This window comes from Spinacia oleracea, chromosome 2 (genome assembly GCF_020520425.1).
Source record: "Spinacia oleracea cultivar Varoflay chromosome 2, BTI_SOV_V1, whole genome shotgun sequence".
In the NCBI taxonomy this organism is placed as follows: Eukaryota; Viridiplantae; Streptophyta; class Magnoliopsida; order Caryophyllales; family Amaranthaceae; genus Spinacia; species Spinacia oleracea.
This window is the reverse complement of record NC_079488.1, coordinates 11,329,091-11,342,032: the sequence shown is the minus strand read 5'-3', so window position 1 is coordinate 11,342,032 and position 12,942 is coordinate 11,329,091. Positions and strand designations below refer to the sequence as shown.

Sequence of the window (12,942 nt, the reverse complement as noted above, 5' to 3'; positions counted from 1 at the left end):
ACGTGTTCGGATTTTCTAAAGAACTTCGAAAAGCCTCCGGAATGTCCCTTTATGTTTGTTGTTCGCCTCGAAGACTTTCGAGGTCTATTTTCTCCCACTTGTCATTTTGGAAACGAATCTCCAAAAGGATATTATTTCGAGCAAACAAACATTATGTTCTCAAAAATTCGTGGTAGAAACAATACCCTTGTGTCTCATTTGAATAAATCACAATGAAACATATATCTATACTTGGGCCTTAGTTTGTTGAATAACAAACACTAAGCTCCCACTGAGTTTAGGAACTCTTTAGATATATTATGAAAAGATATTCTGAAATTACTTTTCAATAGCTTTGACGAATTTGGTTTAGTTTGGTGGTAGTTGAGCATTTTGTTTTAGAAATTATAGGAAAAGTCTTTATGATTCATCATTGATCGAATCAAGTACTAATCGACTTCGATCATTCCAACTTAGATATGCCATATCTTATGGAGCTAGATTGTGAACTTTATTTCACACAATCATTGATGATCATTCTTGACTTAAGTAATCATCAACATGATCTAACCTAGATCTTTATGATTTCTTGCCAAGTGGATTTTATACTTCTGAATCTTTGAACTAGCCAAACAGATTCAACTTATATCACATTTGAGTAAATAAACCTATATTCACTCAAATCCATAAAGTCATAAAATCTTTCTTTAGCTTTGAACTCTATTGTCTAGGCGTTCTAACAATAGTTCATATCTTTTGTTACTTTCAACAAGTAAGACTAGTTGTCTTAAATTGATCTAGAAATCAATCAACTTTCAAAAGTCCATTAAAATAGAGCTTTTGAATGTTAACTTGTTGATATGGTCTAAGCAACAATGCCAAAGATTAGTGGAACTCAAATCAAGGGTTTGATTTGAACCTAGTAAAGTTTTTATTTTTAAAGAGTTGTTTGTTTTAATCAAGCATATTGACTCAACCCGTAAATGACCATTTCATTCAAACAAACAAACATTGTTTTTGTTCTTCTGAATGTGAATCTTTCTGTGTTTGAAAACAGAAATTTAGGTATGCTGATTATGGAACAAAATAGCCATTAAGTTCCAGCCTTTGAAAGGACTTAAAACAAACCAGATGACCCTACAACTAATGTAGCATTGCCATGCTTCATTTCCCACTTGTAGGTCATTAGTGTAGCCTAGCTTCCATTGTTTGAGTTATTACCGAAGTAAGAATCTCAAGCAGTATATGATACCAAGGAAGTTTGATTGCTAGGTCACTTTTCTTTAAACATAAACTTTAAGGTAGAAACGGAATTGTAAATTCCTTTCATTTGTTCCTTGTTTTCCTATTTCTTGTACCCTTTCTTATAGTCTTAAGAATTGAATTCTATAGTGTTGACTTTTATACTTTGTTTAGACATGTCCGATGTCATTCCAACAGAGTTCTTACCATTGTATTTATATTGAATATTCTGTTTCAACTAGATGATCTTACCAGAAGCTTCTAAAGTTCTCTAAGCATCAATCTATTCGAATGTCTAGGGACTAGACTCATTCGAGGAATTAAATGGACAAAGATATTAGGTTGCTAACCATTGGTAAAGCTGAGCGTTTAAACTCAATGCTTTATGATCTCAAAAATACATTGTATTTTGAATTCACAAGCACCATTTGGTTTGCCATTCGATTTTGATATTCGAAAACAACCATAAAAGTCGATATAAGAAACGTACATTTTAAATTGCTCATTTTCTCTCATTTCCGTGAATCGTTCTTGGATTCACGACCAATCGAGGAAATTTACTGTTACCTTTCTAAAAGGATTTATTGCAGTGCAAGATATTTAATTATAAACAATAATTAAAACATACATTGAAGCATGCAAAGTCTAAACATTTATCATGAGTAATAACTTGAAAAGCAATCATGCAATTTAAACAAGTTATTAGCATTTTAATCGAATTTATTGTTCCGGCAGGTGTGAATAAAATGATTCCAAGATCCTAAAATCATTGAAGAATTAAGCACAGTTTGTCGACTTAATCCTAAAACATCTTAGGTAAGCAAAAACCTTTTGCTAATAGTCTAGAAACTATTCTTGGTTGATAGGCACGTCTAAGAACTTATTAGGAAAACCTATCGATTTTGCCACGACATAAAAGGACTCCTTACTTATATCGTTGAGTTTCACCAAAACTAACATGTACTCACAATTATTTGTGTACCTTGCCCCTTTAGGACCAATAAGTAACACCTCGCTGAGCGAAAACTATTACTAGATTGATGTAAAGGATATCCAAGCAAGTGTATATTTTGGCATGGCACCTTATAACTCAATTTTTTAAGTTTGGAACTTAAGGCTCTTACTATGTTGGTTAGATTTTAAGTGAACTAAAATCCTTAATCATGCAACATAATCAAGCTACAATCTCATGCATAATTAAGACATATTTAAAGCAATAAATAACTTAAAGCATGCATAAGATAAATGTGATCTAGTATGGCCCGACTTCATCTTGAAGCTTTAACTTCAAAGTCCGTCTTGAAAATCTCCGTGGGAGGCACCATTTTCTTCAAATAGGATAAGCTATAATTAAAACTAATTACAACTATTTGATGGTACGCAGACCATATTTGAATTGAAAAACAACTTTGGTACTTTAGACCAATTACATTCAAATTAATGGTACGCAGACCATATTTTCTATCCTATTTGGGCCATACTAGTCACTTCATAACCTGCAAAACAGTACATATACAATATATACCATTCACCCATTCATTAACATGAATGGCCCACATAGCTGGTTAGTAAAACACATTATGCATCACATAAACATTCGCAGCAATTAATCAAGGGCACCAATAATCTACAAATTATTCAGTCCTTATTAATTCTAATCAAGTTGTTTTAACCTTAAGGATTTGTAGACCTAATCAAGAGTATATGACTAAAAGGGCTCCCACTTAAACCAATAAATTCATATGCTTTACTAATTTTAAACATAAAAATGTATTTCTAGTCTAACCGGAAACATACAAATTTAATTAAAATTTAAAGCTCATATAAATTTATAATTGAATCCATAAATTTAATTTAATTTCAGTCGTATTTAAATTAATTCATGATTTTAATTTTAGTAAAATAATTAGAATAAATAAAATTTATTATAATTACAATATTCAAAATTAAAATCCAAGAAAATAATTTAAATTATTAATTGTAAAATTAATTAAAATTACGTAAACTGAAAATTTCAAATCAAAATTTCAAAACGATCTAATCGCAACGCAACAACCCCACGCATCGCACGCCCATGGGCCACAAGCACACAGCCATCGCTGGCCATGTGCGCGCAGCCCATGCGTTGCGTCGCATCGTTCCTGCTCCCCAATGCAAGGCGCGCGCCAGCGCTCGTCGCAACAAGCACGCTGCTCACCATCGCTGGGCGCAGCGCTCGTCGCACGTCGCAACAAGCACGCTGCACGCCATCGCTGGGCGCAGCGCTCGTCGCACGTCGCAACAAGCTCGCTGCACGCCATCGCTGGGCGCAGCGCTCGTCGCACGCACACTTGCGCTCGCTGCGCGCGAGGCTACGCATGCTTGCGCGAGGCAGTGCGCGCTGTGGCGCAGCACGCTTGCTGCCCACACGCGACTGCTCGTGCCTTGCTCTCGCCCTTGCCCATGCGCCCATTGCACACAGCCCACGACACAAGGCAGGGCTGCTGCCTTGTGCTCGTGCACCATGCCCTTGCTCGCTGCATTCGTACCGCATGGGCGACGAGCTCCCTTGCTCGTCGTCGCATGCCCGCACTATACAACACCCCTTAAGGGTAACACGTAGCGTCCATTGCTTTGTGCGTGCAAGTTATATGAGCGAATCGCATAAAAATTTAAAATTTATATTCAAAATTAATGACAAATTAATAAATAATATTAATTTCATAATTTTAGGGCGAAAAATCGAAAATTTATTATTTAATTGATTTCCGATTAACATGGATTCAAGTCTAGGTCATAAAAATTTAAAATTTAACATAAATTTACAATTTTTATGGTGGTTTTTAATCATAGGTCTCTAATTAAATTATAACTAATTATGAAAATCAAATTAATTCTAAATTATTTCAATTTTCAACAAATTAATCATAATTACAAATTAGATTGCATAATTAACAAGGCTAGGCATTCAAACTTGTTAAACATATACAGTAGGTCAATCAAAAATTCAAGATTTATCAACAAGAATCGCAAATATTTAATTTAACATCTTAAATTTACGAAATTTTGCATTCGAAAAACTAAAACCTCCGAAAAGTCATAGTTAGGCTTCGAATTTGAGAATTCTGGGTTCGGCCGAAAAAGACTTTTTTTGTCAAAATTTTAGAATGCCTTTTACATGCGGAATTGACACAAAAATCACTCGATTTGGATGAGTAACGAAGAAACTGCCGAAAAACTGCGTACGTATAATTAAATAAACGCAATTTGCAATTAATTAACAATTACGAAAATTAATCACCCCTTTTAATTCTTGCAAATTTGTAATATTTAACCATGTTTATGCAATTTAGATTATGAAAATAATAAGAGGCTCGTGATACCACTGTTAGGTTATGATACATATGACAATTCATAAATCATGCGGAAAAACCATAGAGCCAGGAAAGCATATTATATTCACATAATCATTTAGCATAGAATTGATGCATACATGTTGTAGCGTGCCTTCCCTAGCTGCGCCAGAACCGAACAAGAACAAGTCTTTAGGACTCCAAATGTCGTCCCTCCGTAGATAGTCCACAGTACGTCCGGATCCGCCTCAAGTTAGACCAACTAGAATCGCCCTTAAGGTTACTAGGAATTTCGGCTAGTGTTTGCAAGTGTTTTGTTAATTTTATTTCAAAAACTTACCCTTTGAATACTTCAATCGTTACTGCAAATAATGACCCTAGGCCCTTATTTATAGATGTATGGAAAAGGAACTGGAATCTTATTAGGATACTAATTAGTTAAACTAGAATCCTAGTAGGACTCTAATTAATTAATTTTATCCTTTTAGGATTAGGAATTTAATCATCAAACAAATCCTACACAATTTAGGTTTCGTATGTGAACACAAACTCTACACGAGCATGACCCACGAGCGTGCAGGCCATGCCCGCGCACAGCCCACACGGCCGCTCGGCCCACGCGAGCCGCAAGCCCACGCGAGCAGCAGCACAGCTCGCAGCCCATTGCTGCGCGCGCTGCGCGCGCTGCCATGGCCTGCTGGGCCTGGCCTTGCGCTGGGCCTGGCGTGGCCTTGGCTGTTCGTGTGGCGCGCTTGGCTTGCTGGGCGATGGCCTGGCTTCGTGCTGGGCCCTCGTCCGGCAGGCCTCGTCCGATGCTTATTCGTACGATACGCTTCCGATTAAATTCCCGGTTCCGGAATTCATTTCCGATACGAACAATATTTAATATTTCCGATTCCGGAATCAATTTCCGTTTCGAACAAATATTTAATATTTCCGTTTCCGGAATTATTTTCCGATTCCGATAATATTTCCGATTCTGACAATATTTCCGTTTGCGGCAATATTTCCGATTCCGGCAATATTTCCATTTCCGATAATATTTTCCGATACGTACCATGTTTCCGTTTCCGGCAACATCTACGACTTGGATAATATTTATATTTCCGATACGATCCATATTTCCGTTTCCGGCAATATCATCGTTTCCGGAGTATTCATTTCTTGCTTGTGACGATCTCAGCTCCCACTGAAAGCAAGATCCGTCGATTCGGAATATCCATAGATGGAGTATTTAATGCCATTAAATACTTGATCCGTTTACGTACTATTTGTGTGACCCTACGGGTTCAGTCAAGAGTAAGCTGTGGATTAATATCATTAATTCCACTTGAACTGAAGCGGCCTCTAGCTAGGCATTCAGCTCACTTGATCTCACTGAATTTATTAACTTGTTAATTAATACTGAACCGCACTTATTAGACTTAACATAGAATGCATACTTGGACCAAGGGCATTATTTCCTTCAATCCGAACCATCCAATCAAAGATTCAAGCGGCGCAAGATCGCCAAAAGAGTTATGCAGAGTTGAAACGTAGGGATGAAGAGTTCAATATAGGTGATAAAGTGTTACTCAAAGTGTCACCAATGAAAGGTGTCATGAGATTTGGAAAGAAAGGGAAGTTAAGCCCTAAGTACATAGGCCCATATGAAATCTTAGAAAGAATTGGAAAGGTAGCTTATAGACTAGCCTTGCCTATGGACTTGCATAGAGTGCATAATGTGTTCCACATATCTCAGTTAAGGAAATATATCCCGGAAAAATCGCATGTGTTGCAACCGGAGACCATAGAATTAGACCAAAGTCTAACCTTTGAGGAAAGACCTGTCAAAATCCTTGATAGCAAAGTGCGTAGTTCGCGTACTAAAGATGTGAAAATTGTCAAAGTGTTGTGGTCTAATCAAGAATCTGAGGAAGCTACTTGGGAAGCGGAGGACGAAATGAGAAAGAAATATCCCGAGCTTTTTCCCGAGGTTAGTTGAGTTACGGGGTCGTAACTCGTGTCTTTTAAGGGGGGTAGAGTGCGGTAGAATTTTGCGCTTTTTACCTTGTTTTCCCCTATTTTATGCTCAATTTAGTGCTTTCTATTGAATTTGCACTTATTATTGTCCTGTTCAATCATGTAAAGAGTACAGCAACTTAAAATTTTTGTAAATGAACGCATTGAAAGTCTCATAAAGTCTCAAGTTTTGAGTTGAATTTTGATTTCCGAACCCAAGTTTCGGGACGAAACTTATTTTAAGGAGGGTAGACTGTAATACCTCGTATTTTTATAATATTTATAAGTATATTTTATTATATTTATAAAGCATTTTAGGATTAATTAGCATTTAAATAATATTTAAATGTATTTTATTTAAATGTATTTTAATTAATTAGAATATTTATTATTTTAATTAATTACGAAACGAATTTAATTCTTGAGTCGGGAAATTAAATGGGCTGCAAATGATTTTAAAGGCTTCGGGTTTTAAATAAAAAGTCCAATTCGTTTTATTAAACGAGCCCAATCAAGAGTTTAATTCAAGTCCTAAGCTAGCCCAATCATTTAATTCCCTAAGCCCAATTCTGATTTCCTAAGCCTAGCCGATTGAAAATAGGGAGCCTATAAATAGGACTCCCCATCATTGAATGAACCCCCTTAATTTCATAAACCCTCTTTTGCTTGCTTGCACCTCACTCCTCTTGCCCCTCTTCCTCTCGGCCGGCCCGCACAGCACGAGTGCTCGTGCTCGCTGTCCCCTCGTGCTCGTCGTCCCCTATTGCTCGTTGCTGCTCGTGCCTCTCGCACGACACAGCCCTCGTCCCCCCTTGCTCCCTTACTGCGTCGAGTGTGTGTGTCGTGTGGTGTGCTGCTGCCCCTCGCACACCACACACTCCCTCTCGTCTTCCCCTCTCGCCTCTCGCCTCTCGCTCGCACACAGCGCCCAGCCTAGGCGCGCTGCCCCGCTGCTGCGTCCCCCTTCGTCGCTGCGCACACACGCACACGAGTTGTGCGTTGTGTGTGTGTGTTCGTGTTTTGTTCGTTCTTGTTCACTCTTTTCACCCAATCACATTAATTCGTGGTTGTTCCGTGCTATAGGCCGGATTGGTATAATTCTCTTCTTCCTTACCTATTCTATTTCAATTCCGTATTTTAAATTATAATATTAATATTGTTTTGAGTAATTAAAATGCTGGGAACCGGTTATGAATACCTTGCTTTGAGGATTTGCGTGTTGTGATTCATTAGGCTTGTTTTAATTATTAAAGGACGAATTTTCAGATTTGTTTATTGAATAAAGAATTTATTTTTATGATAATAAATTAGTTTTATTGGGATTTTCAAGTTAGGGTTTTAACCTAGACCTAATGAGTCAATTCATTAGCATAATTAGGTGATGATTTTAATTATGATAATCAATTATATTTTCATATTTGAATAAAGGCTTAAATTGTTTGTTTTTATTGATTTTAAAGGCGGAAAAAGTATGTTTTCGTACAAGGGATTGATTTTGCAAATTGAGACGATTATATTATTGAAATACGATTGAATTCTAAAGTTTAAATGAGGTTTTAGATTTTATAAAGTTTCTGGAAATTTAATGAACATGGAAATAATTTAAGTTTCATTATTTTGATGATAGGAGGTGATTTCTAGTTGAGTGCTCGTTATTGCAAAGTGGCCCCTACGCTTAGGTATTCAAGGTACGTACAAGTCTAGGGCAACCATACATTTTGTCAATGACATTACATGATTGTTGATGATGTGAATTATATTATGTGGATTCATATATGCTTTGGTGAACGATCATGTTGATTAATATTATTGGAATTATTGAATTGTTGGTTGAACAAGCATGTTGAGTTTATTATGAGTATGGATTTCATTGTCAATCATGTTGTTCAACATTTATGCATGTATGGTTTGTTTCACATGCAAGGGATGGATTATTTATTTGTATGCTATTGTACGGGATGTCTAGCATACTTTGAGCCAATTATTCGTACCTCGTTGTACTATTTATTTTACCACATGTGAAGGGTTAGCTCGTGTAAGCCACCGCACATGTAGGGTTCAGTTGGGAATATTATGTATGAAATGAATTAGGATTTGTCGTGCAAGGGCACAACCCTCATGTTAATGTGCATGATGTGGAGTCTCACTTTGGTGTGGAGTCTCAGTTGGGAATATTATGTATGAAATGAATTAGGATTTGTCGTGCAAGGACACAACCCTTATTAAGGAAACCGTACTCCTACTAATGATACAAGACGTTGTTTCATTTATAATATGCGCAGGAATTCCGTCGGTATGGCCCGACACTCGGTATGGCCCGAATTTATTATTTATTATTTGGTGTATGGTTGGCTCCCATCACCTTTTCCTTTATGGAACTTTCTTTTGGCCCGTTCGAAGCTTATTCTAATTAAATTGTGAGTTAAGAGTCGAGTCAAGAGTCGAGTCTTGTATTCATGATTTGCTTGTTATTTATTTAATGGCTTTTGCATGTTGATTAGTACTTAGTGAGTGATGCATGTTTATAGTTTTATCTCACTCTAGCCTTGTAAGTACTCAGCTTTTTGCTGACTACGTGCTTTGTGTCTTTTGGTCATGGCCTTTGCCATAATGACCCTATGATGATCCATCATTTGCACTTGCATTGTTGGGGAGTAGAATAATATAGCAGGTTGGTAGATCAAAGTACCATTGAAATCATGTGCCTTGGGATGATTGAGAGAGTGGCATGCTTTCGTACTTTAAAACTATTTTATCTATACTTTAATTATGTTTTGAATTTATTGAACTTTTAATACCTTTGTTTTTGGGCCGTTATGGTTCCAACTTGTAGGAGGCCTCGATAATTTATTATTTATGTTTTTGAAAAGTTAGTTGTCATTAAATTCCGCTGCGTAATTCTGGTACTAGCCTTATCCGTTATCACGGTGGCGGTAATACATTAGTAATTCCTTTATTTTAAGTTGGAAAATGGTTTTAGAAAAAGAAGGAATTATTAGGGTGTTACACTATCAGTTGAACCATACATGAAAGATATATTTCTTTTGTACTCTTTGTTTTCTTGAACTAATATTTGAGCCATACAATTTTATAACAAGATCTATAAATTATCTTTATGAGATAATTATTTTCTTTCTTTATGTTATGATAAAGTTATCGCTAAACGATAGTTTCACCAACATACTAGTTATTGTATTATTTTGATTCGAATATGACGATACAGATTGGTTACAACATAAAAGGCTTTTTGAAATAAGTTTTATGATTTGGGTACCCATAAAAAATAAACTAATTGATCTTCTAAACTCCAGTTTTTGAACTACTCAATATATTATGTAATTTAATTAAGTACTTGATTTTCCTAATTATGAATTATGGCTTATATTTACCAAATTATTATTTATCGAGTTGGGAAGCTCAATATTTTATTAAATTATTTCGTTTGAGATCTTTATATTGTTTTCTGTAAAGAGTATGTTTGAATTTGAAAGACCAAGATTATTCTTGGACTAAGATGAAATAATATAAATAATTTATATTTCAATACGATTAAATTGTGGATTTATATATAAGTTTTATACTTTATCCCTAATGAGACTTATTTATGAGATTTATGTGATAGAGTCGTGTATGTAACCATGTGCGATTCGGCATTAAGTTAAGTTTGACGAGTACAGATTGAGCTATTAAGCTTGTTTGGGGCATAGTATTTTATTGAGAAGTCAGATTTATTTAGGATTATTTATAAGTGTCAGACTTTATGAAGTTTACGCATTAAAAGGATATGAGCTTATTATGCTATTGTGATTATAAGCTAATGGTCTGGAGGTGTGATCTTTGTGTTACAGACCAAATTTATTGTGCAATTGTGTAATTCAGATTAAGGATTTCGATGGATTAATAGTGAGTTGAAAATTTGAGCTGGATAATATGATTTGTGATAAGCTTAAGAAATACGATTTTCCTTGAAATATAATTTGTATTCGAGTTTCGTTAAAAATAATGGACTTTATATATATACTATGTAAACTTTTTTTTCAAGAATCATGTATACGAAATTTGTGAAAACCTACGAGTAATTCATTATGATCTTTAAGCAGATATTTTGGACAAATTTATCATTCTGTATAAGTATGGTTTGTGCCAAGATTTTCCATTGTGTTTAAGATTTCAGATGAGGTTTTGTTGTGATACATGACTTTGAGTAAGTGTGATTGTATATATTTCCAAAATTTATTGGATAAGTTTTCAAATGTGTTTTAGTGGGGAAGAAGCCGTTAACAACGGCCATGAACAACACTTGTATTTGTGTGTGATCTGTGTAAATGTACATTAGTACATCTGTGTGGGGACATGTCCTAAAAGTCTTGTAAGCATGTGTGAAAAGGTGGGTGACGACCCCTAAAAGTTTAGAGACATTGGTTATTCAACCCGTCTCTATTCGTGTTCTCTTCCCCTAGTTAGTTTATAAGTTTTAAACACAAAATGTGTTCGAATTTGCCTGAATAAGCCAATATTGTGAAAGAATTAGTTTGTTTACGTGTTTTGAAATATCAAACATATATTGTTTGCAAAATTCAAAGTGTGATTTTGATACATTATTTATCATTTGTAAGAAGTATTTTTGGAAAATTTATTGTTTTGGAGTATCAATAACTTATAGTTACTCTTTTGATATATACTCTTTCAAAAATAAATCCAGATCGATACGAATTGGAGTTTCAATGTATTCGAAGTAATATATATGTGTATTGGTATGAGAGATTCAGTATGAAGAATCATTAGTGTCTATTATGATTCGAGATGTGTTTGTACTTAGCTTAGGTTCATAATTAAAATCATGAGAGACGAATTGTGAATCCATGATGCATGGATACTTTTCAAAGTATATGTTAAGGTTTGATTATGTTGAATAGTGGATTTGAAGACTTCTTATGATATGAACATCTTTTGCACACCTAGTGATTGAGTATGAAGCCTTTGCTTAATTTATTTAATCAATTATGAATATTACAGTTATGATTTAAAGATTTTATGTTAAATGATTTAAGTTCTTTTTTTTTTTTTGCTAAGTAAGAAAGGATAATATTAATCACCAAAACAGATTACAAGCTAGGCTAACTCCAAAGGAAACGAACCAACTAGGTTGGACCCTTTCACAAAGGAGAAAGCAAAACAACTAAACAACTCTTAAAGAGTTAAAAACCATAAGCTATCCTTTCGACTTACTTTTCTAGGCATTACACTCCTAATTCGATCTCTCACAATCTGCTTGATTCTAGTAACAGTGCTATGCACAGTTGGGATACACTTATCCCATAAACTGCCATTCCTACTCCTCCATACAGAATACACAGTTGCTGCTAAAGCAGCATACCAGACTTGCCTTCGAAATTTGGTTTGATGACTATTACCAATTCTGCTAATGAGAATCTGAAGCCCACTGTGAGTAGTGTGAAAGCCAACCCAACTCTTGATCTCCTCAATACACCTCTTGCTATAGGGGCAAGCAAAAAACAGATGGTCATGGACCTCTTCTTGCTGATCACACAACAGACAGTTTGGGGAGGAGCAAACACCAATTCTGGCTAATCTTGCAGCTGTCTGTAACCTATCCTGAACAGCCATCCAACAGATGAACTTGTGCTTGGGTGTATTCAATCTATTCCAAACCATATGATCCCAGTGCACCAAGGGTTTTGGACCTGTAAGTTTTTGATACACATCTTTCACAGAATAACAGGACATACTACTAAATTCAGCAATAGTGTAGTATTGCTTCAGGACTTCTTTTGTTTCACAAATCTTTCTCCAGTACCAGCTTGCAGAATTGTTAGGCTGGTACTCCCACCATTCCCCATCCTTGACATATACAGAGCTTACCCATTTGATCCATATACTATCTTGCTTTGTGGCCACAGCCCACACATACTTACCAATAGCTGCAGTATTCCATGTCAGAATATCTCTGAAGCCAAGACCACCCTCTTTCTTCTCACAACAAGAACTTTTCCAGGAAATGTTACTTGGCTTGCTACTATAAGCTTGCCCACTCCACAGAAATGACCTACACACCATGGTGATCTCTTTCAGAACCTTCTTAGGCAAGACATAAATCTGAGCCCAATAACTATGCAAACTCAGCAAAACAGAATTAATCAGAAGAAGTCTTACTGTGTAGGAAAGGTTTCTAGAACTCCACACTTTGATTCTGAGAATCATCTTATCCACTAACATTTCACATTGTGCAGCAGTAATCTTTTTAGCACAGATAGGTACACCCAGATACTTGAAAGGTAGGGTACTCCTAGTAAAACCAGAAGCTGACACTACTCTCTTCACATCATCTTCAGCCATGCCATAACAATAAATAGATGATTTTTGTTTA

General features: G+C 35.7%; 1 protein-coding gene across 1 annotated transcript; it reads right to left on the bottom strand.

Annotated features, from left to right (window-relative positions):
- Positions 1-11,622: 11,622 nt before the first annotated feature.
- LOC130466777 (uncharacterized) lies at positions 11,623-12,712 on the bottom strand. The gene has a single exon (XM_056835373.1). The coding sequence runs from the start codon at positions 12,630-12,632 to the stop codon at positions 11,745-11,747; it is 888 nt and encodes a 295-aa protein (XP_056691351.1). The 5' UTR covers positions 12,633-12,712; the 3' UTR covers positions 11,623-11,744.
- Positions 12,713-12,942: the final 230 nt, after the last annotated feature.